The sequence below is a fragment of the Glycine soja genome, chromosome 8, assembly GCF_004193775.1.
Source record: "Glycine soja cultivar W05 chromosome 8, ASM419377v2, whole genome shotgun sequence".
Classification (NCBI taxonomy): Eukaryota; Viridiplantae; Streptophyta; class Magnoliopsida; order Fabales; family Fabaceae; genus Glycine; species Glycine soja.
Window position 1 is genome coordinate 45,653,207 of NC_041009.1, and position 23,688 is coordinate 45,676,894.

A 23,688-nucleotide genomic window follows, 5' to 3' on the forward strand; every position below is an offset into this window, starting at 1 on the left:
ACAAAAATTGATACTATTATTTTACTAAAAATGTTGTCCGACAATCTCCAAAAGAATTGAGCAAAATAGGTCTCAGTTTCGCATTTGATAGATTGAAAGCATTATTCCCTCCCTTTAAATTTTATGTATAAGAAAAATAAATAAACAAATGTTAGATAACAACATAGTTTTTGTCATACTTTTTAATACATTTTTATTATTATATGATATTATTTGAAAATCATCATTTTTTAGTTCTCTTTAGGTCTTATTTTATTAGTCTTATTTTTTTGTAATTTTTTTATGGAAAAAACATTATATTTTATTTGAAAATGTGTGTTAGATAATGTGTTGGTATGATTTTTCTTGTTTTTGTTTCATGTTTCAAGTTAAACTAGCATTTAATAATAAAAAATACTTTTTTATCCATGCTAATTGAATACGTCATTAAAAAATTTACAATACTTACATATTTGAGAGCTACACCCGCTTGTTAATAACGTGGTATATGTGCATGAAGTTTTTTTTTTAAAATAATATTGTATAATAGGTGTTATTGTGAATTGTGAGTTGAATGTGTGTGTTTTGATGTAGCTTTGAGTGTTTTAGGTTTTGACAGGGTTAAGATTTTGAGTAGATTTTCTGGTTTAACTTTGATTGCCTATTCTAGATTATATCTTTTGCAAAACTGACAACTTAATTTAAATGTCTTAAGTTTTTGTTTTTCTTTGCAGATGATTCTTTTTTTTCTTTATAAGTTAGTGTTTAGCAGCTGTAGAATAAGTGACATGTATTTATATGCAAAATGCAATTTTTGTTATTAATTTTTAAGCACTAAATAAATGAATTGACCTTGGAAAGAGTTTTTTCCAACTCGGTTGGTGGAGTAGAGGGTTTGGTGGTTGGAATAAAGGGTGAGAAACTGAAGGAATAACTAACTAGAAAAAACATTGTAAGAGTTAAAAGTTGAAACTCTTGTATCTGAATTGGTTTAGCGATCAATAGGGGTAAGTAGAAGAAACTAAAGGGGTTGTAAAGTGTAAATTGTATAATAGAAGAGTTGGTTTAGAGACTCGAGAGATGATATATGCTCGAGAAAGCCTCTAAAGAAAGGAAAACTCCTAAATCGCTGTCCAAATTTATACTCAGAACATGATCAGCACCACCAACCAACCTAAATCAAAGAAACATATTCCTTAAAAACAAACTCTCAGGGCCAAATTTATGGGACTCTTAAGGCATTTCTAATGCTAGATTGCAACGTTGATGTTTACTCTTAAGGCATTTATTGACAAAATGACGTAATAGGGTTGTTTTTACAAGAAATTCTGGAGGGGGTCTGTTTTACCAAGCTTTTCACCTGCACGAATGGCGAAACACCCTATTTCGCCACGATCATCAGCGAAAGAGCAGCATTCTGCCAGTACCATGGGCGAGACAACATTGTAGTTGTGTTAGCCTTTCCACGTCTGTATGGTGGGTTTCGCCAGACCAATGGGCAAAACACACTCATGCATGGTGCCGTCAGCCCAGTTGACGAAACGGCCATGCTTTCACGCCCCCCCTCCTATGCATGGACGCATGCCATGCATCGCACTGGCGAAACGCATGCCATGGATTCCGCCAACCCCATTGGCGAAACGCGTGCCGACATGCAATGTTCAGGAGCTTTTCTCCTTCAATGCATAGCCTGCATGCATGCAGTGTTTTAGAAGCTTTTTAGAAGCTTTTTCAGGAGGTGCAGTGCTGCCTTTATTTGTTTTGAAAGGTGGTGGGAGGGACAACGAAAGTTTAAATTTCGTCCCCACCCTGTACCTCCCCTTTATATGACCCTTCTTGACCCCTTCTATGTTCAAGATACACACTTAAAAAAATTATTTCGTTGTTGTTTGTTGGTGGTGAAAAGCTTAAGTTCTAAGGGTTTCTACATTTTCTACCTTCAATCAAACATATTATTCTGCTGGTGGCCAAAGGCTTCAATCAGGTAATATAACTTTAATTTTGATATTATTGTTACTCAACAATAATTTATTTAATAGTAGAATTTATATTTAATTTTTATATTACGTAAAAGTTTCTTTTAAGTTAAAAGCAGTTACATTTGACGCAAATAATATGTGTTTAATTTTTCATACTTATTTTAGTTAGTAATTGTATTTAAAATAAAATATAATAAATTCAAAAGTTAAATCTAAATCATAAATAGTATATTAGGTAGGTGTGTTTAGTTTTTTGTAGTTATTTCTAGTGTAAAAATAAAATAATGTTGTTTGTTATAAAAAATTATAAATAATATTATTTAGGTGTGTTTAAAAAATACGCTTAAAAATTATTAATTATAAAAGTTAAAATTAGACGGAAATTTTTTCTCGTGTTATAATTTTTCATTTTTTAATATTAATACTAATTTTAATTGAGGTGTTGAAATTAGCAGAACTACCAACAACATCCTTTTCTATGTATAATTCTATAACTGACATTTGTTCTTGTTGTCGAAAACTTTTGATCATAGTTTCAACATCTTCGTCATCACAAATTTGCAACGCAACATATTTTCCTGAAACTAAAAATCTGCAGCTTATAAAAGAGATAATTTCATTATTTTCTAACCTTACTTTATCTCCAATTTTTTTTCAAAGCATTATAACTTATTCCACGATTAATCTGAAATGATTTTTTACTGCCTTCAAATATTACACCATCATTATCTTCATATATCCTTCCATTCAAATACATGACTGCTATAACAGAATTCATCATATACCAAAATATACCTACAAAAAAAATTCAAAATAATTAATCATAACAACAATATCTTTAAAATCAAATAATCTAATTCTAAAAAAATACTAGTTCAATTAAAGTTAAACTTGAGATTAAATATTAATTCTAAAAAAAATTATAAATCATGTGAGAATTTAAAAAAGAGAGATACCACTAATATTAAAATGAGAGACATACCCACAAATAACAAATCTTGAAAGGAGGCAATTTTCGGTAAGTAATTTTTAATCAGGAAAATTTCCCGTAACCAAAATTTTCACTAAGCAAGAAAACTAGAAAATTCTTCAACGGGGGGTGTGTTTATTCTGCAATGCACCACATGCTCATATATAAAGAAAAGGGGGAGAGGATGGGGGAGTTGATTAATTTCAATGAAACAATCTAAGCCTGCAAATTCTGAGAAGGTTAGATGCTTTAATAGTAAAAGCTTCTGAAAAGTGCTCGCTACGGACTTTATTATTATTGTAATTTAATAAATCTATGCGTTTTGACTGGTTGTGTATGTAGGCATTGTGTTCAATTGTTCATAGAAGAATTGCTCATTGTTTTCTCTCTTCACTCCTATACTTTGATGCACCCACATATTTGTGTGCTTGGTTTTATAGCAAAAATACCAATGCAAGCTAAAAGAAAACCATAGATATTAACGAAACATTCATACCACTGCACCTTCATCGTCATTGCTTCCTTGGAGGAAATCATCGGCTAATGGATCGTCGCCATCGGAGGAGAGCTCCGACGCGGAATCGAAGTTGTCGCCGCTGAGTTCGAGTTGCTCCAGTTGTAGTTGCGGCAACATGTCTTCTTTGGATTCGGAGGTAGAATCGTGCTTGGGATGGGTCTTCCTAGGGTTCTTCGGGGATTTGCTTGGCTTAGAAGGTTTCTTCGTTGCGGGAACCATCGGAGGAAACTAAAGAAGAAGAAGGGTGGAGTGTGGTTTGCATGCAGTATTTTTATTCTTTTCTTTAGGACAAATAAAATTCGGCTAGGGTTTAGGGTTTACCGAGACGAAGCATCGTGACATCGTTTTATGCTTTTCAAAGTATACTACATTTTTGTTCATAATTAATGGAGATCGGATTCGGTCGTTTTATTTTAATTATATATACTAGTTGGGGTAGGGTTGGGCCATTGAGCCTTACTTCTTTTTTAAAGGAGTTGCTTTGGGCACCAGCAGAATTGCTGATACACCTAACAATTTTTTCAAATCCCCATTATACCCCTCTGTATGAGTATTTTTGAGTTGCTGGTGTATTCAAAACTAAGAGCAGTTACTGTTAGATTGGCAGAAAGGTTTTGATCTTAGCCTAATCATGACATTACAGGATCATTTTTTCTGTTCCCACTGGTTTTTTTTAATGATTTCTATGAGATTAAGTGTGATGAGGATGAGTTCATGTGAGAAGTTGCTTCAGTTCATTCAATTTTGCTGGTCAAGTTCAAATCAATGTTGTGACTGTAGCGTTGTAATTGAAGTTTTGCCCGTGAACATGAATACATTAGTGTAGATTAGAATTATTTATGAATGTTTATTGTTTGATTGTTATAGAAAATCCTAATAGGTTATGTCTCCCAATGTGCCGAGTTCATTATCAATGACCAATAGATAATAAATCATTTTAATTTTAAATATTTTTCTTTCCTTCCTATTTCTATTCATTAATAACATTTTTCCACTATTTTTCCCTCTTGTATTTATAATCCAAATAAAAAATAAGAGTCGTGTTTCATATATTATTACAACGAAACGTGAGAAGGGAGAGATATTTATTAGCCGGATGATTTTAAAAAAATGAGACAAGATATGAATATCTCTTACTAACCATCTTAATTTTCATATTGTTAATTTTTAATAAGATTAGAGCTTAAAATTTTGAGGCATAAAGCCCTTAGTTGACAAAGCCGGCACAGTGGTTCTCAATATAGTTTTAGTATGCCCAAATCAGTCATCAAAGTGTGATGCATTGAAATCAAATATCTCAATTGCAGAAAGATAGGGCCAAGGGAAGGCATAGACATGCCAGTGTCCTTCCAAAACTTTTCTTAATTAATATACCACTTTCATATATTCAGTTGATAGTCTCATAAAATAAATCAAATTTTCACCCAACCTCGTTGGTTAGTATGATGTATATATTATATAATTTGACCCCATCTTGGAATCACGTTCCCAATGGAGCCACATCTGTTGCGGTAATGCATATCCTAAAGTCTACTAAACTAGATTTCTTCAACCTCTATTAAAGGTTACATGATAGACATTGAGTACCAATAAGTTAGTTTTTCAATTAAATAAAAACATTCCTTACAGTATGAACAACTCACAATAAATGCCATCACGTCTGTAATTCAGAATTTGTAATGGAATTGCCTAAAAGTAAAAATAGTTTCAAGTAATAAATCCAATCAATTTCCAAAACAAATGTTTCTAGCCCCCAAAAAGAAACCCAGCTGCCTGTTCTTCATTTCCATTGAATAATTGAAGAGCTTGTATAACTGCATTTCTTTCAAATCCCAATTCAACAAGCTTTGCAACTTTGGCTTCAAACTCAGAATCCTACAACCATAAAAGACTACATCAGGAAAACCCTAAACAAGTGAAATCAGTAGCCCTCAAATACAATCACAACCTTGTACTTATAATGAATGCATAGCTATTATACACCAACTGACAGTAATTTGAGCATGGTTTAACTTAATGTTTAAATATATTTTTGGTCCTTACAATTTAGTGCTCTTTTGCTTTTTTTTGTCCTTGCAAATTTTTTTGTTTTATCTTTAGTCCTTAAAACACCTTAGATAGCGCTTAGATCAGTAAAAAAAAATGTTATCTAAAGCATCATAAGGAAGAAAAATAACAAACATAATTTGCAAGGACTAAAAATAAAAAGAATAATTTTGCAAGACTAAAGCAAAAATGACACTAAATTACAAGAGCTAAAAAGATATTTAAGTCTTAACACTTTTTTTTTAATCAGCAAAAGTAGAATTGTATTATATATATAGCAGTACAAGTTGTCCGGAATGATTACAGAGAGTCCAATTTAGGTAGGACTATGGTGTCCTAATACATAGGTTACAACATGAATTAAGATACCATAGTACCGACAATATACTAATCACACCATTACCCCACTCCTATTTATATCCCCCCCCCCCCATCCCCTGAAAGCCTCTTGCATATTGCTGGACCAGTGATAAAAAGGCATATCAAAACCTTTAACCAAATTTTTTAGCCAGGTCCAACAGAGGAATATGGCATCCTCCAAGATCTTAGTACCATTAAACCTTTCCTCTTCAAAAACAATCTTGTTCCTATGTTGCCAAGTACTCCATGTCAGGGAATCCACCAACACTGCCATTTTTGAAAACTAATATCATTTCCATTTCCAACCACATGCTGGAGGAAGTGCATGCGAGGGTTCTCTAGAAGTGGTATTGAAATATTTGTTCACAATAATGATTCCCACCTGAGCAACATGATTTTGCTGCAGCTAAAAAAGAGATGTGTGGCATCCTCTTTATTTTTGCTAAATGAACATGTAGGATCATGTATTTCGACATTCCTCCTGCGCAAATTGATTTTAGTTGGCAATCTTTCCTTGATTAGTCTCCACGCAAAGAATGCAACTTTACTGGGGACTTCGACCTTCCACAGCTCTGTAAAAGCACCATCCTAATTTTCATTAATTTGATTTGACATGAACAGCCTATACCCGTTCCTGGCCGTGTATAATCCTGATGCATCCTCTTTCCAAATCCACTTATCTAGTCATTCCAGATGAATGCTAGTACCTTCTAGGTCTTCTAGAAACCTCACAGCCGTGTCCAACCACATGCTGGAGGAAGTGCATGCGAGGGTTCTCTAGAAGTGGTATTGAAATATTTGTTCACAATAATGATTCCCACCTGAGCAACATGATTTTGCTGCAGCTAAAAAAGAGATGTGTGGCATCCTCTTTATTTTTGCTAAATGAACATGTAGGATCATGTATTTCGACATTCCTCCTGCGCAAATTGATTTTAGTTGGCAATCTTTCCTTGATTAGTCTCCACGCAAAGAATGCAACTTTACTGGGGACTTCGACCTTCCACAGCTCTGTAAAAGCACCATCCTAATTTTCATTAATTTGATTTGACATGAACAGCCTATACCCGTTCCTGGCCGTGTATAATCCTGATGCATCCTCTTTCCAAATCCACTTATCTAGTCATTCCAGATGAATGCTAGTACCTTCTAGGTCTTCTAGAAACCTCACAGCCGTGTCCAACCACATGCTGGAGGAAGTGCATGCGAGGGTTCTCTAGAAGTGGTATTGAAATATTTGTTCACAATAATGATTCCCACCTGAGCAACATGATTTTGCTGCAGCTAAAAAAGAGATGTGTGGCATCCTCTTTATTTTTGCTAAATGAACATGTAGGATCATGTATTTCGACATTCCTCCTGCGCAAATTGATTTTAGTTGGCAATCTTTCCTTGATTAGTCTCCACGCAAAGAATGCAACTTTACTGGGGACTTCGACCTTCCACAGCTCTGTAAAAGCACCATCCTAATTTTCATTAATTTGATTTGACATGAACAGCCTATACCCGTTCCTGGCCGTGTATAATCCTGATGCATCCTCTTTCCAAATCCACTTATCTAGTCATTCCAGATGAATGCTAGTACCTTCTAGGTCTTCTAGAAACCTCACAGCCGTGTCCAACTCGCTGTCGAAAAATTGGCGTCTCCATTTGAAATCTCATTCCCACCCTACATCTAAAAAGCTGCCCATACATTGAATAACCTGATTTTGCTGCTTCGAAATTGAGAGAAGAGTAGGGTATTTCTGGTTAAATGATACTCCATCCTCCTTCCATTCATCCTCCCAGAATTTGACCTTTGCTCCGCACCCCACTTTCCATTGTATTCCATTAGCTAAACATCTGCCTTCCTCACCAGCAATAAGTATGTTGTTTATATCCTTCGACCAAGCTGATACTCTACTGCCTCTACATACCCCCTCCAAGTTACCACAATTACCATATTTTGAATTTAGTATTCTAGCCCACAATTCTCCTTGATTATGGAAAATGTTCCATTTCCACTTTCCTAAGATCATTAATACACCAATTCCTCCTTTGGTAAACATACCGACCCCCATTTCACCCACGCTATCTTCTTATGCTCTGCCCCTCCACCCCACAAAAACCGTCGCTGCAACCATACCAATTTATCCAGAATGCTTTTTGGAACCCTGAAAAAGGAAAAGTATATATGAATAGAATTTAGGACAACCTTTATGAGTGTTACCCTTCCCCCAAAAGATAATAGTTTTTGTTTCCATTTCACCAGTTTCCTTTCACATTTGTTGACAATAGGATCCCACAGCTCCGAGCCCCTTGGGTTTGCCCCAACCGGGATACCCAGGTAGAGAAAAGGTATGTCCCGTAGCTCACAGTTTAGATAACTGGCACCAGACGCCTTCCAACTCTCCGACATCCCGATCACCCCAAATCTACTCTTTGAGAAGTTAATTTTGAGGCCTGAAACTAGCTCAAAGTTTTTTTTTTTTATCAGTAAAGATAAGTTAGATATATATAAGAGTACCAGAGGTACTAAAGTTACACGTTTGGGTTCCAAAGACCAGACTTGAAACAGTCTAAATAGGAACCAAAAGCTAGTTACATTGTAATCTATAGGCTACTGAGATCCTATATCTGCTACCCTCTCCTGGTTACAAAACCTTCTCTAAGGTTACTCGACCATTGATTAAAATGAATTACGAAATCTTTCTCCATGTTTCTGAACCATGTCCAAACTAGGAATATTGCATCATCCATCAGTTTGTCACCATTGAAGGTATCATTTGAGAAAATTATCTTGTCCCTATGCTGCCAGATAGTCCATGTCAGTGTTACCCACCAACAGTTCCATCTATTAACCCTTATTCCAGCATCTAGCCCATGTACATGTTGAAGGAAATGTTGTCTCGGATTTTGTGGGAAAGAACCTGAGATGTTTACCCAAGACAAAGATTCCCACCATATAGGGAGGGTTTTAGTGAAGTTGAAAAATAGATGAGTTGCGTCCTCCTCGTTCCTGCAAAATGGAAATAACAGATCATTGATCTCTACATGTCTCCTTCACAAGTTTAATTTTGTTGGCAGTCGATCTCTAATTAACCTCCATGCAAAAAAAGATGTTTTACTTGGAATCTTTAAACTCCATAATTCCTCAAAAATTCCATCTTGATTCTCATCTATTGATTCCCCCATTAGCAGATTGTAAGCTCTTTGTGTTAAGTATTGACCATTTGGATCTGCTTTCCATACACAATCATCTCTTCTATGTGGCTGGACTACACTACCTTCTATATCTCCCAAGAAGCTATTAGCCATGTCGATCTCATTGTCAAACAGTGATCTCCTCCATATAAAATTCCACTCCCAACCTGTATCCGTGTGAATTCCCATGTGTTGAATGAGCTGTTTTTGGTGGCAGGAAATGTGATATAGCCTAGGATATCTTGTTATTAGTGGAGCATCATCAACAATCTAGCTATCCTCCCAAAACTTGTTTCTATCTCCACACCCTACCCTCCACACTATTCCTTTTTTAAAGGCATTGCCCTGTTGCGATTGGTGGAACACCATTTTTAGGTCCTGCCACCATAAAGATTAATTGCTGCCTCTTGTTACGTCATCCATGCACCTCCAACCACCATATTTTGAATCCAATATCCTGACCCATAGTTCCCCTTGGTGCTGAAATAGATTTCATCTCCATTTTTCAAGCAGTGCTAGATTGAAGGTCTTGATGTCTTTGATGCCTAAATCCTCTTTTTCTTTTAGGAGACACACTGTATCCCACTTAAGTCACACAATCTTCTTTTGCCCGATTCCACCACCCTATAAAAATCGGCATTGTATACTTACCAGCTTATCCACTACTCTATCAGGAACCCTGCAAAAATGAGAAGAAATAAATAGGGATAGATGTTAAGACTGACTTTATAAGGGTCACTCTTCCCCCAAAAGAAATGTGTCTTTGTTTCCATTTTGCTAGCTTTCTCTCACACTTGTTAATGATAGGATCCCACAACTCAACGCCTTGGGTTTGCCCCAATTGGTATGCCCAAGTAGATGAACAATATGTACAACAAGCTACAGTTCAGGTATTTTGCAGCATCCTTCTTCCAATGTTCCGGCTTTCCAATTACCTGAAAATAGTTTTTTGCAAAATTAATTTTGAGGCCTCATACGAGTTCAAAGCTCTTCAAAATGGCTTGGATTGCCTTGACGTTTTCCATTGATGCCTCACCAAAAAAATAGTGTCGTTAGCATATTGTGAGATGTTGATTTCCACATTGTTTGTTCCCACTGAGAATCCTCTGAATAGATTTTTCTCCACTAGTTTTCTCATCAGCCCGTTTAAAACTTCAGCAACAATATTAAACAAAAGAGGCGTTAGTAGATTCCCCTGTCTGAGTCCTCTTTGTGGAATGAATTCAGCCGAGGGGCTTCCATTCACTAATACCGAAATAGAAGCAGATCTAAGGCATCCCTCAACCCATTGGATCCACTTGGGGCAAAAACCCAGCCACCACAACATGTATATCAAAAAGTCCCAAGAGACTAAGTCATATGCCTTTTTGTAGTCTACTTTGAACACCATGCATGACTTTTAGCACCTTTTTGCTTCCTCAACCACTTCATTCGCTATAATCACGCTATGCAGCAAATGTCTGCCCCCTATGAAAGCAAACTGTCTTTCATCTATTATGATTGGCAGCACCTTTTTCAGTCTTTTGGCTAATAACTTAGCCACAATCTTGTACATACAGCCTATTAGCAAAATAGGTTTGTATTCATTAAGGTTTTGTGGGTCAGCCACCTTAGGGATTAGGGCTATGAAAGATGCATTGCAACCCTTTGGAAAAATTCCATTGACATATGATTCATCCAAAAATCAGATAACGTCAAGTTTAATTACTTGCCAGAACTGCTTAATAAACTTAAAATTTAGTCCATTTGGACCAGGACTTTTCTCACTCCCGCATTCCCAAACAACCTTATTTATTTCATCCTCATGGAAGTGCCCCAACAACATATCATTTTGTTGTTGTCCAATGGTTTAAAATCTGATCCCATCCAACTTTGGTCTACATTGCTCAGATTCTTGAAATCTTTGCAAGAAGAACAAACGAACTGCCTCTTTCACTCTTTCCTCCGCCATTTGTGTAGCATTAGTCTCTGTAAGGCCCATTAGCAATACCATATCATCTCCGATATATTCTGGTGTTATGCCGTCGTACCCAATCCACATAAGATCATCTTCTATCCTATCAAACAGTGTGAGCTTCCTCAGTCTTCCCACCCATGTCCTATTTAGCCATGTATTTTCATCCACAGGTGTATTCAGTTGCACCGATGAGTGAGATACAGGTCCAACTGAACTCAAAGTTGGTTGAGTCCTCCTTGTGTCCGGTTTCTTACTTTCCATCATGAGAACATGCGCATACGATGCTGCCTCGTTCATATATTGTGGTGGTTTCAACTTTTCCTGCTGTGGTCCTCTACTGTCTTCTCCGCGTATGATCCTCTCTCTGCCATGCTTTGATACATTAACGTGCATCTTTAGTCCTCCTACTGCCAGGCTGTCCAGTTTTCTCTCCAATGTCATGGCATCCTTCACCCCCTTAAATCTAACAAAGCCGTATCTCTTTCCCCACTTATTACGATTTCTTGCAATGAATACCTCTCGAACATCCCCCCATTTTTTAAACACGTACCACAACTCGATTTCATTCATATCTTCAGGAAATCTTGTGAAATAGAACGAGATTACGTTAGATGCATCCCTCTAGTTTCTCCTAATATCACACTTCTAGCCATACCCATCTCTATTAGGATACCGTCAGGATCCTACAGTCACCCACTCTCTGTTTCTCTCACCCCCCTCCCCCCACACACCCTCTCTCTTTCTCGCTCTACTTGTCTCTCTCATCTCGACCATTCGTAACTACTACCAGCATCACAGCCTAAATAATTGCACACCATAATTTCTCCTTGCAAAAAAGGACAACTTGAAAAAAATAGAGGAATGATAAATCGAGTTAGGCAAGAAAATCACAATAATAGGCCCTCAAATCTACACAACTTTTTTAAGACTTAATGATTAAGGAGAGATCATGAGTTTAAATTCTTTGCTAGGAAGTATAAAGCTACACCTTTTTTTCTTAACTTAACTCTTAAATCTGAATATTTAAAAGTGCTATGCATGCACACTACATTTTCGCCTTATTGTTTATCATGTTCTTGAGGTACCTACACAATACACACTACATTCTGCATTATCGACCAATAGGTCAACAGTATAATAAATCTTCTACTTGGTCCTCCAAAGATTAGAGAGTGTGATATGGGATCCTATTGTGAGGAAGTGTGAGAGAAAACTAGCCAGATGAAAACTAAGGCACATATCTTTTGGTGGGAGAGTTACTCTTATAAATGCAGTCTTAACAGCGCTTCCCATTTTCTTCTTTTCTTTTTTCAGGTTCCCAACAAAATTGTGGATAAGCTGGTCAACATTCAACGCAGATTTTTAAGGGGCGGTGGAATGGAGCAAAGGAAGATCACGTGGGTAAATTGGGACACAGTATGTCTACCAAAGGACAAAGGAGGACTAGGTATAAAAGATCTCAAGACATTCAACACAGCGTTGCTTGGAAGATGGAGATGGGACCTAGTTCAACAACATGGAGCATTGTGGACCAGAGTTCTGACCTCGAAATATGGCGGATGGAGGTCCCTAGACGGGGAAATAAGTGGCAGCCACCAATCTCCTTGGTGGAAGGATTTGATGAGGATCCAGCAACAACAAGGGACAAGTAAACTAAAAAAGCAAACAGCATGGAAGGTGGGATGTGGCGACAAAATTAGGTTTTGGGAGTACTGCTGGACAAGTGAAGATGTACCTTTAATGCTGAAATACCCCAGATTGTACCAGATCTCCAGCCAACAACAGCAGCTCATCATGCAGATGGGGAGACACTTTGATGAAGGCTGGGAATGGAACTACAGCTGGAGGAGACCCTTATTCGACAATGAAGTTGCAACGGCTGATGAATTCTTAAGGGAGACAGCAAATCTATTAATACACCCAAATAAAGCAGATTCGTGGGTTGGGAAAGCAGATCCAAGTGGGAGTTATTCAACAAAAAGTGCGTATAAGCTACTAAGGGGAGATTCACGGGGAGAACACCAAGATGGGGCTTTTGTGGAACTATGGAAAATTAAGATATCAGCCAAAGCAGCGGTGTTTGCATGGAGGCTCATTAGAGATCGACTACCAACAAAGTCGAATTTGAGAAGGAGACAAGTGGAAGTAAATGACATGCGGTGCCCATTTTGCAACAATGACGATGAGGATGCAGCCCATTTATTCTTTCATTGCAGTCAAGTCCTCCCTTCATGGTGGGAGTCATTGTCTTGGGTGAACATCACAGGTGCTTTTCCACAGAGTCCGAAGGACCGCTTTCTACAGCATGGCAGCGGGATTGTTCATGGGATAAAAGCCACTAGATGGAAGTGTTGGTGGGTTGCATTAACATGGACTATCTGGCAGCATAGAAACAGGATAGTCTTTTCAAATCAGACATTCAATGGAAGCAAGCTGTCGGAGGATGCAATACTTCTAATCTGGACATGGCTTAAGACTACAGAGAAAGATTTTGGAGTGCACTTTAATCAATGGTCAACTAATCCACAAAAGTATAATATTATATATATTGAAAAGTACCAGAGGTACTAAGGCTACAAATGAGGATGAAATTATGCAGCTGGGTGGTGATATTTTAGCACCACACTGCATACATGCATATTTGTTACATGAGTATCATAAGACCCATCCCTCTTAGATACTAAAAGCTTCCTTTAGGTTAGAAGACCATTGATTGAAATGTAGTGCAAAGTCCTTCTCCGAGGATTTGAGCCACGTCCAAAGTAATAGAATTGCATCTTCCAGCAATTTCCTTCCATCAAACGTGTCATTTTGGAAAACTATTCTATTTCTATGCTTCCAGGTTGTCCATGTCATGGCAATCCACTAACATCTCCATCTTTTGAGTTTCTTTCCTTCAGCAAACCCCAATACATGCTGCAAATAATTATCCTTGGGATTTTGTGGTAGTGTTGTTACTAAGTCCACCCACGATAGAGACTCCCACCATAGAGGTAGGATATTGTTGCAGTTGAAGAATAGGTGAGCAGCCTCCTCCTCTACACGTCCACAAAAAGGGCACATCAAATCATTTACCATCACCTGGCGCCTGCTAAGGTTCAGCTTTGTCGGAAGTCTGTCCCTTATAAGCCTCCATGCAAATACCGCCGATTTGGCTGGGATTTTGAGCTTCCAAATGTCCGCAAAGTCTGAATTCTGATCAGCTCCCGATTGTTCTCCCCACAACAGGTTATATCCGCTTTGTGTCGAGTAGTATCCGCTACGGTCAAGCTTCCAAATCCATTTATCCTCTTTATGGGGCTGAATCTGCAGCTGTGATAGTTCCCCCAGAAAATTATCTGCCATCTGTACTTCACAATCAAATAAGGCCCTCCTCCAAACTAGCTTCCATTCCCATCCATTAGTGGTGATACTCCCCATCTGCCTAATGCTTTGCTTCTGTTGGCCTGCGATTTGGTATAACCTTTGGTATTTCTCCATCAATGGTACTACATTATGTGGCCACGGGTCCTCCCAAAATCTGAAGTTATCGCCACTCCCCACCTTCCATTCCGTTTCCCTTTTGATTGCTTGATTTTGTTGTTGTTGCTGAATTAGGACTAGGTCCTTCCACCAAGTAGAGTGACGACTTCCACTTGTGCCTTGCAATTCTCAATTAAGGCAGAAAAGAAATGAAAAGTAAAGTTCTTAAGTAGTCTACTCCCCTTCGAATGCGGAATCTTCAAAAATGGATTAATTAAATTAATTAAATAAAAGAGTATCCCGAAATTCATAAGAGATTTATTTGTCTATGTATCATTCCATTCGATCTTTTAGGTCCAAACGTCGCCGCCCTCCAACCACCATATTTTGACTCAATTATTTTTGCCCAATGATCCTCCTGCTTGTGGAATCCCATCGCCATTTCCCCATCAAAGCTGAATTAAAGGTCCTAAGGTCTTTGATGCCAAGACCCCCTTCGTCCTTCGGTTGGCAAACTGTCTTCCAGTTAACCCATGCGATCTTCCTCTGCTCCCCTCCTCCTCCCCACAGGAACCGCCTCTAAATTGCTTCCAATCTGCCTATTATTTTTGAAGGTACCCTGAAAAATGAGAAAAAATAAATAGGAATTGTTGTTAGAGTTGCATTTATGAGAGTCACTCTCCCCCCAAAGGATATGTGTCTGTGTTTCCATGTGGCTAGTTTTCTCTCATATTTTCTGATTATGGGATCCCAGAGCACACTACGTCTTGGGTTATCCCCAATGGGTATACCCAGGTATGAAAATGGTAAGGACAGGATTCTACAATTTGGGTATCGAGCCGCCTCAAGCTGCCACTGCTCAGTCATCCTGATTGCTCCAAAACTACTCTTTGCAAAATTAATCTTTAGCCCAGATACAATCTCAAAACTCCTCATAATAGACTTAATTGTCTTCACGTTCTGCATTGTAGCTTCACCAAAGAATATGGTGTTATCTGCATACTGTAGTATGTTAACTGGTATGTTGTTTTTGCCAACAAGGAGGCTGCTGAACATTCTTTTATCCAATGCTTCTCTCATCAAGCCAGTTAACCCTTCTACAACAATATTAAAAAGAAGAGGCGCCAGTGGATCGCCTTGCCTGAGGCCTCTATGGGGTATGAATTCGTTTGTGGGACTGCCATTAACCAACATGGAAACCGTGGCTGAGTGAAGGCATCCCTCTATCCAGCAAATCCACTTACGGCAGAAACCTAGTCTTCTCATCATGTATGAAAGAAAAGCCCAAGATACTGAGTCATATGCTCTTTCATAGTCCACTTTGAACACCAAACATGGCTTGTGGCATCTCTTTGCTTCCTCCACTGCCTCGTTAGCTATCAACACACTATGCAACAAATGTCTTTCGGTAATGAATGCTGGCTGTTTCTCATCAATGATATTTGGCATCACCTTCTTGAGTCTATTTGCTAGGTGCTTTGCCACAATCTTGTAAATACAACCTATTAATGATATAGGTCTATATTCACTGAGATTTTGTGGATCCTTCAGTTTTGGGATCAAGGTGATAAAGGATGCATTGCTGCCCCTAGGGAACACCCCATTTGCGTGGAATTCATCGAAAAATCTTCTGAAATCAGGCTTTAGTACCTCCAAGAACTATAATTAGGAATAGATAGAAGGGGTAGTGCAGTTGTAATAGTTTTATTTGGGGCTAGCCTGGCTCTCTCAGACTTATTAGCTTGAGAATTAGAACCAGCTATCTCAACAAACTCATTATGTATTAATAGTACCTCTGGTACTCCAAATATATATATTTCTATTTTTGCTGAGCAAAAAAAAAAAACAAGAGTTAAAATACAAAGTACAAAACTGAAACATTGATACTTCAAAGCATACCTTAGCCTTATCACCAGAAGCTCCACCTGAAAAATAAGTAGAAATAAATGTTATTTTTTAAAGAAAATGTGAAATTTGATATGGGAAGAAAAATGAAATTGATTTTATGGACAACTGCAAAATAAATTCCTCATCAACATTTCATAAAAGTAAAGAGCAAATTGTCTAGATAAATTGCACGCATAAAACGCTTGCATTGGGTTGAAATTTGATCAAAACTAGAATTGAACCCCAAATTTGGACAAATACAAAAATAATTTTTTCTGTGTATTTTATGCTCTAAATAAACAAAAATGATTTTCCCATAGCAGAATTTTAAACAGTCTTCAGTACTAACCAGAAGAGTGGCCTCCTGTTGATGGATTATTGCTGCCTGATGAAATCTGGGGATATAAATATTTAAGAAAAAAAACAACTGTCACTGTCCCAAAACAAAATGACTGAGCAAACCAGAAACACTATGATAATTTATGACTATGTATCATTGTTTACACCTTTTACTTTATTCCTTTTTAAAAGAGTACATTTGTCATAGGCACTCGACAATAGCAATTGCAGATTTGAACTTTTAATGGACCATAAGAATGTTTTCAGTTCACATTATCACCAAGTAACAATCAAAAACAATAGTCAACAATCATATCCAGGGAAATATGACTTACTTTCAATTACTCAAGAGTCAACAATCAACATAAGTGACATACTTACCTATATGTAAAAAGGAAAAGGAAAATGATAATGGCGATCAAAATCCTACTTATTAAACATCTCTCCTTTTAGTTGCAGGGAAAAAAAATAAGGATGCTACTTAATACCTTGGTCAGGAAAAGATATAAAAATGCGCTAAAAATACCCTGCCATGGGATATTTTCATCCCTTCATATATGCTATGAAACATTTAAATTATAATATAATTATCAAAAGATTAATAACAATGACAGCATTTGATCCTAGAAGCAGATTAAAGCATTACAGTTTCAACTCAGTTGCTTAAAGAAGCTTATAATTAAAAGTATGCTTACTTGACCACCAGAGCCTGAAGCTTCCTTAGCATACTTTTCCTCGTCTAGAAACCGAGATGGTATGTCTTTCTCTGAACATGACAACCAAGAAGCTCAATATATATTTATATACAATCAGTAAAAGATTGAATTGAAAAAATAACTATGCAAACCTTGCAAAAATGGCACAGAAACTTCTCCTCCACCAACTCGCAAAACATTTTCTTTCAAATCAATTATACACTGCAGACAAGAGCCACATCTATAAGAATAGCAGCTTAGAGTAAACACTGAAAGCAATGATATCAAAGTGTGCAACTGAGGATGGTACCTGGTGCTTTCGGAGCATATCCAGTCCGAAGAGAAACTCCATATTGGGAGAATCCAGCACCAAGAATGAGCAAGGGTAAAATATACTCCCAATCTAAAGGAAAATATATACACAAAATAGAAGTTGGAGTAAAATATAAAATGGACAAAATATACTGTAAGAGAATGGTTATCGTTTCAATGCAAATTAGAATAAATCAATCTCAGTCTCAGAGTATTAAATTGGAATTGGAATGATTAATTCATAAAGGGGACTCAAACATTCTCGTATTGGTGACATATGAAGACTGAGGAGAGATGTCAATAATTTACACAAGTGACCTCCGGTATACACTAGACACAAAAGAAAACCAGAAGAAATGAACACCTGCTCATGACTAAATTGCAAACTCTTTCTCCAATCATTCACCCTTGTGAAAAACACATTAAAAAGAATGGCACAAGACAGTCGTATAGTGGAGGAAGGTAAAGGGTGAGAACTACAATAAAACAATTGTTAAAATTTATATCACAAACAATAAAGATCCTTCTCAGTAATATATCAATACAATGTGAATAAGCAAGTAATACCAAGCAATGGTTTTATATTTCAGTTACTTTTGCTTAATGTTAAATGAAAAAATACAATACCCAAACATAATTGATCACCAAATTAGATATCCACATAAACAAGAGTGAACATATTAACATCATCTACCAATACTAGCATGCAATAAGATACCCACAACTTCAGCAACACAAATTATCCATAAGATCTGTTCAAACAATACCTTGATTGGAGCTACATGTATACGACCCAATATTTCTGACTGGCCAACTCCATGAGCAATTCCTCTGTAACGCTGATCTAAAAGTCTCAACAATCTGAAAGATAACATGACCATTACAAAAAATTTCACATCTTCAATCTGGCAACTTATGAAACACTAATATCTAGATATACATGAAAATAAGAACACATCATTGATTCAAGAACCAATCAGGACAGAGAGAGTGACAGGGCCCTTAAGGCTCAGCAACTAACAACAGTTTGGAGATGAAACTTCAAAAAGGAAGGAATTTGATAGGAACTCAAAAATTTAGATAAGAAAATATGAAGGCCAAGCTCTGTACAAGAAGAGGCATCCCTCTGTTAAGACTGGAAATGCATAAAACCATAAGGCTCACAGAAAAACTTTAATTTCTCTCTGCTATATTTTAGCAACACTAGTCTTCCCCAAAGTCATTCATGCACTTATCTTGCACCTACTGCCAATTTTTTTTCATAATTCACAAGCTTACATCAAACTCCAAAATCATACTTCAGGCTCTTAAGCATGCAGTGTCTAGACAAATATATGATTATATATAGTATTCCTTACATTCCTGCACTCTTTTTATTTTCATTTCTTTACCTGAACTACCTGGTTTATGTATGTGGAAAGAAAAAATTGAAAGAAGGAAATAAATCTGAATTAATTGTGTTTTTTACTTAGGCTTTACTTAAGCAATGTACAAATACCTTTGAATATCAGTGGAAAATATTCATCTGATTCAAATATGTATAATTTACATAAAGATCATAACATTGATACACAAGCTATTAAGATGCATTTTACTTCCTTGACAGCATATCTATCTAGACATGTACGAGTAAATTCATAGGCGAGCAAATGAGCCACCTAATAAATTTAATCATTATATGGTATTATAAATGTCTTGAAAGCCAATTCCAGTCTAATAAATTTATCATACCCAAGACGCTCAGCACAGCTTTTTGATATAATGGTAGACTGAGCTCCACTATCAACAAATGCCTGAAAAAAAGTGAGAATGGAATTTGTGCATGTTCCATTTCATAACCAGTAATAGATGGAAGCAGCAAAGCTAAAAGAAAGCAGGTTATATTCTCTATACTTAGAACCTAAACTAAAAAAAAAAGCACTTATTGTGAGAAAGCACTGACCTTCAATGGGACACCATTAACCTCCATATCAACATACAACATGACCTGAAACATTCCATAAGAACTTAGACATCATAATGAAATTAAGAAAACCATAAAAGCTATTAGCATTGAATACAATGGTTAAAAAATCATACATACCACTCTAGCAAAAGCTTCAGGATTATGTTCTAATGCAGCAGCCCAATTTTCATCAATCCCTTTCTGTAAAATTAGTCAAAATTGAACAAATATGATACTGTCAATCAGGAAGAGGGACATTAAGACAAGATCAATTATTACAAATAGCAGCTTTTGAGGACAAGTAATAGATCGCACATAACATGATAATCTAATAGAAACTGAAAATGACTAAATATTTGTCAACTGCACTCAGCATAAACAAGTACAAACTCACAAAGTTTTCCAAATTTAAATTGACAAGCCAATGTCAGTCTTTAGCCAAGAACTTGTCATAAACAAACTGGTTAATTAAAGATTCATGGAACAAGCACCGGAGGGAAGAGTTGCAAGGAATATGATGGTAGGAGGAGGGGTGTAGGTGGAGTTGCAGAGAAACCAGGTGAAGAAGGGATGGAAAAGAAGGTGGGATGCAGAGGCAACAAGAAGGAAAAAATATGGAAAAGCAATAAGTGAAAAGAGATGCAGAGGTGGGAGCAAATTGGTCTTCTTCACATTTTTTTCTCTCAATGCCATATGAAAGTCTCACCTCCATTGAGAAGGAATAGCTCCAGTTGGTCCCATGTTCATTAATTTCTTTCCTTCCTCATTTCGTTGTTGAACCAAACCGGTGAAATACTGTCTATTCTATTTCCACCCACTTTAATTCTTTCCACCCCATTTCTATTGAAACAAACATAATATTAGAGCCGGTTTGGACTTTGTGTTAGTTTATTGAGCTTAAAATATCTTCTTTGCAGCTTCCTGAGAGAGCTTCTGAAAAAGAATCTCCAAATTTAAGCTAAATCAAATGTGTACTTAAATTAAGGCATACAGTATATGGCAGTGCCTGGAAATTTTCTCACACTATTGCACATGTCAAAAGTCAATCTACCAGAGACTTGAGCTGTTTTTGTTTCTTAACAAAAAAAAACTGACCTGGCGGATGGCAGCTTCAATCTTCTTTTGTGCTTCAACATCAAAAGGATCAGCATAAAGAAGAGCCTAGCAAAAAGATGTCAAATAAATTTTGGAGCAAAGTATACTAACAGAGTGACAGCAAAGTACAAGGAATAAAAATGAAGAACTCCAAAGGATTAGAAGGCAAGGCATCTTGTCGTGATACAATTGAACTCAAACTCTTGACAAATGTAAAGAAACAATAATGATCATACAGCTTACTTACAAGCTCTTCTTCCTTCTGACGCTTTAATTCATCTCTTTGGTGATGACGCAATCGTAAAACTTCCTGCAATTTGTTCAAATCATTCCCTAAAATAGCTTGTGCCAACTCTGGATCACTCTGTATGTACCATTATAAAGATGGTTATAATATAGCCAAGCACAAAAGAAAAGAACCAATATATTTAGCAAGCATAGAAAGTTATTATAATTAGAAGTTCAAAACTGTCTAAAATATATCAAATAAAATTAAACTACATTTACACGTAAACGATAGGGAAGTTCAATAATTTTATTTTATTAAGTATAAGAATAGCATATCATGTGCAAACATCAGATCTTGATAAGGATTAAGTAATAAAACAAACATAACTTACCTGAAAGAGCTGACCCATCAAATTAGAATCACGTCTAATGTGCTGCTGGAAAGCACCAGGGTTGACAGCAGATCCATCAGTATTTAAGCTCAAATCATTGGTAGATCCACTGAAATAATTTAAATTTATTACAATAAGTATATTAACATATCGATACTTTATATTTCAATAAAAAAAGTTGATATAAAATATAAAACAGTTAAAGTCCACAGACACACATCATGTGTTAATAACCCAGCAATCCTATAGCATGCAATGGCTTATCCCTCCGTTCTTTTACTATTTGTACACTTAATTATTCATACCATACCACAAGAATGCTGAGCAAATGAGAGAAATATATGAAATTATAGAAATAGTGTCTGATCTCAAAGACTGGTAAGTCTCCTTTCAAATGATACCCACTACACATCTTCCATACTTCCAATACCTCATTTGCAAAAGTATCACTTGATTTTCTTAGCCCCTACCTTTTACAAATGGCACTCAATTTAGATTAATTTATTCAAAAATGCAGTAGTCAGTAAAATGTTAGGAGTATGGAGTAACCTGAGCTACAGCCCAGATTTTGTCCTATCACGGTACGAAAATTATCAGAGACTCAAAAAACTATATATCACTTGTGAAATATCAACTTATTAAACCAACATAAGTACACAATCATAGTCAAGACACAGAGAATTTCACACTTCTTTAAATTCTAAATTTCTATCATGTATCAGTTCACTTAACACCTAAGAACAACTAGACCATGTGCACACATAATAAATAACACCTTAGTACTTTTGGATGGCAGCATAAATGGGATGGCACAATTTACAGGTTTTCAAATAGGGGGTCCCCAGCTTATCTCATAACAGTGCAATTTAACATAAATTGAAAGGTCATACCTAGAAGCAGCAGCACCAGCGCCAGCATCAGATACCATCATCAGCAAATCATCATCCTTAACACCAAGAGCGCTCAACTTCTCAGAATTCCTAACTTCCTTCCCATTAAACAGAAGCTGCTGTTGTTGAAGAGCCACACTTGTCTTCTCATATGCACAAGTTTAGCATCAAACAAACAAACACAATAAGAAATCCAATCACAGAAACAACACACAACAACAACCACACAAATTAAAATTAAATAAGATCCATCATCTCATGCACCTTCCATGTGCCATCTCAAATTAACAAAAGTCACATGAATCCCCTACCAAAAATCATCAAACAAAAACTCTCACATGGGGTTTGGTTTCTAGGTTGTCAAACAAAGAAAAACGCACAACCCAGAATTCCCAATGAAAAACAGTATTTCCCAAACACCCTCCATAAACATTCACAAGAAGAAAGAAAATTGAGACAAAGATAACTTTTTAAACCAAAAATTCAATTTTCAAGGAAAAAAAGGAGTTGGGTACGAAAGAAAGAAAGAAAAAGAAGAAAAAAAGAAGAAGAAAAAAAGTCACCTCAACCTCGAGCAATGCTTTGACGTTTTCCACCTACACAATGAGATAAAGGAATGAAAAACAGCGATTAGAAAAAGAGAAAGATGAAGACAAAAGGCAAAAGAAGGGTCTTTGAAGAGTACAGATTCGTGGGGATCCACATCCAACGTGATGATTTGTTCATCAGCAGTCATGACAGTGATCTTCATCTTCAATTCAACAGTTTTTTTTTTCTCTCTCTCTCTCTGTCTCTAGATTTGTGACGACGATGTTGTTGAAGCAAAAGGAAAAAGGGAAAAAGACAGAGCCTTGGCTAGTTTTCGATGGTAGCTGTGCTGAGCCGAGGTGAAAAGAGCAAAGTAAAGACTGTTGGAAGACTAGAAATCCTTTTAAACTGTGTGACTTGTTGCCGAGGTTTGGTTCAATTGGGATGATGGATGGAGTGTGACTTCTCGACTAAGAAAATTATAAAATATTTGTAAAAAGATAAGAAATACAAAATTAAAAAAGATTAAATATTTTTTTTTATCTTTATAATATATTTCTTTTTTTTCATTATTATCTAATAATATATTTTTTATTTTATTATTTAATTTTTTATTTTACCATTTGATATTTCAAAATTTTATTTTTATTACCCGTTGTTAATTTCTACCTATTAACTAATGACATAATAAGCTAATAGAATAAAATCATCATTTAAAACTGAAAATAAATAAGTTATAAATATGAAAAACATTTAAACTAATTGGAAAATAGTGAAAGGTGTTAATTTTGACACTATAATCTAGTTAGATACTAATATCATGTACAATAATAATAAAAGATTTTAGGTTTTGACTATTTATTCTTTATATATAAATGAGAATAATTATTTTCATTGAAAATATTTTAATTCTTAATTATATTT

General features: G+C 36.2%; 1 protein-coding gene across 2 annotated transcripts; it reads right to left on the reverse strand.

The window, feature by feature from the left end:
- Window positions 1–5,024: 5,024 nt before the first annotated feature.
- LOC114423600 (protein DNA-DAMAGE INDUCIBLE 1-like) lies at window positions 5,025–23,156 on the reverse strand. Of its 2 annotated transcripts, XM_028390420.1 has the most exons (16): window positions 22,922–23,155; window positions 22,800–22,832; window positions 22,237–22,379; window positions 21,347–21,455; window positions 20,974–21,090; window positions 20,727–20,792; window positions 19,770–19,832; window positions 19,629–19,673; window positions 19,418–19,479; window positions 18,454–18,547; window positions 17,685–17,777; window positions 17,527–17,596; window positions 17,375–17,445; window positions 16,690–16,735; window positions 16,353–16,378; window positions 5,025–5,320 (listed from the first exon to the last, which is right to left on the reverse strand). In XM_028390420.1, the coding sequence occupies exons 1-16, from the start codon at window positions 22,985–22,987 to the stop codon at window positions 5,192–5,194; spliced, it is 1,233 nt and encodes a 410-aa protein (XP_028246221.1). In that variant the 5' UTR covers window positions 22,988–23,155; the 3' UTR covers window positions 5,025–5,191. The 2 variants fall into 2 exon arrangements, with proteins under 2 accessions (XP_028246221.1, XP_028246222.1); XM_028390421.1 differs by lacking the exons at window positions 5,025–5,320; window positions 16,353–16,378 and adding an exon at window positions 17,015–17,060 and having other exon boundaries at window positions 22,922–23,156.
- Between the last annotated feature and the right edge of the window lie 532 nt (window positions 23,157–23,688).

What these genes read in the sequence shown, in the direction of transcription:
- LOC114423600 (XM_028390420.1), bottom strand. Translation starts at nt 22,987, where the DNA reads ATGAAGATCACTGTCATGACTGCTGATGAACAAATCATCACGTTGGAT. An exon ending in GTCAGAAGGAAGAAGAGCTT is followed by an intron (nt 20,793 to 20,973) that starts GTAAGTAAGCTG and finishes TCTTTTTGCTAG; the next exon opens with GCTCTTCTTTATGCTGATCC. An exon ending in CTTCAGGCTCTGGTGGTCAA is followed by an intron (nt 16,736 to 17,374) that starts GTAAGCATACTT and finishes TTATATCCCCAG; the next exon opens with ATTTCATCAGGCAGCAATAA.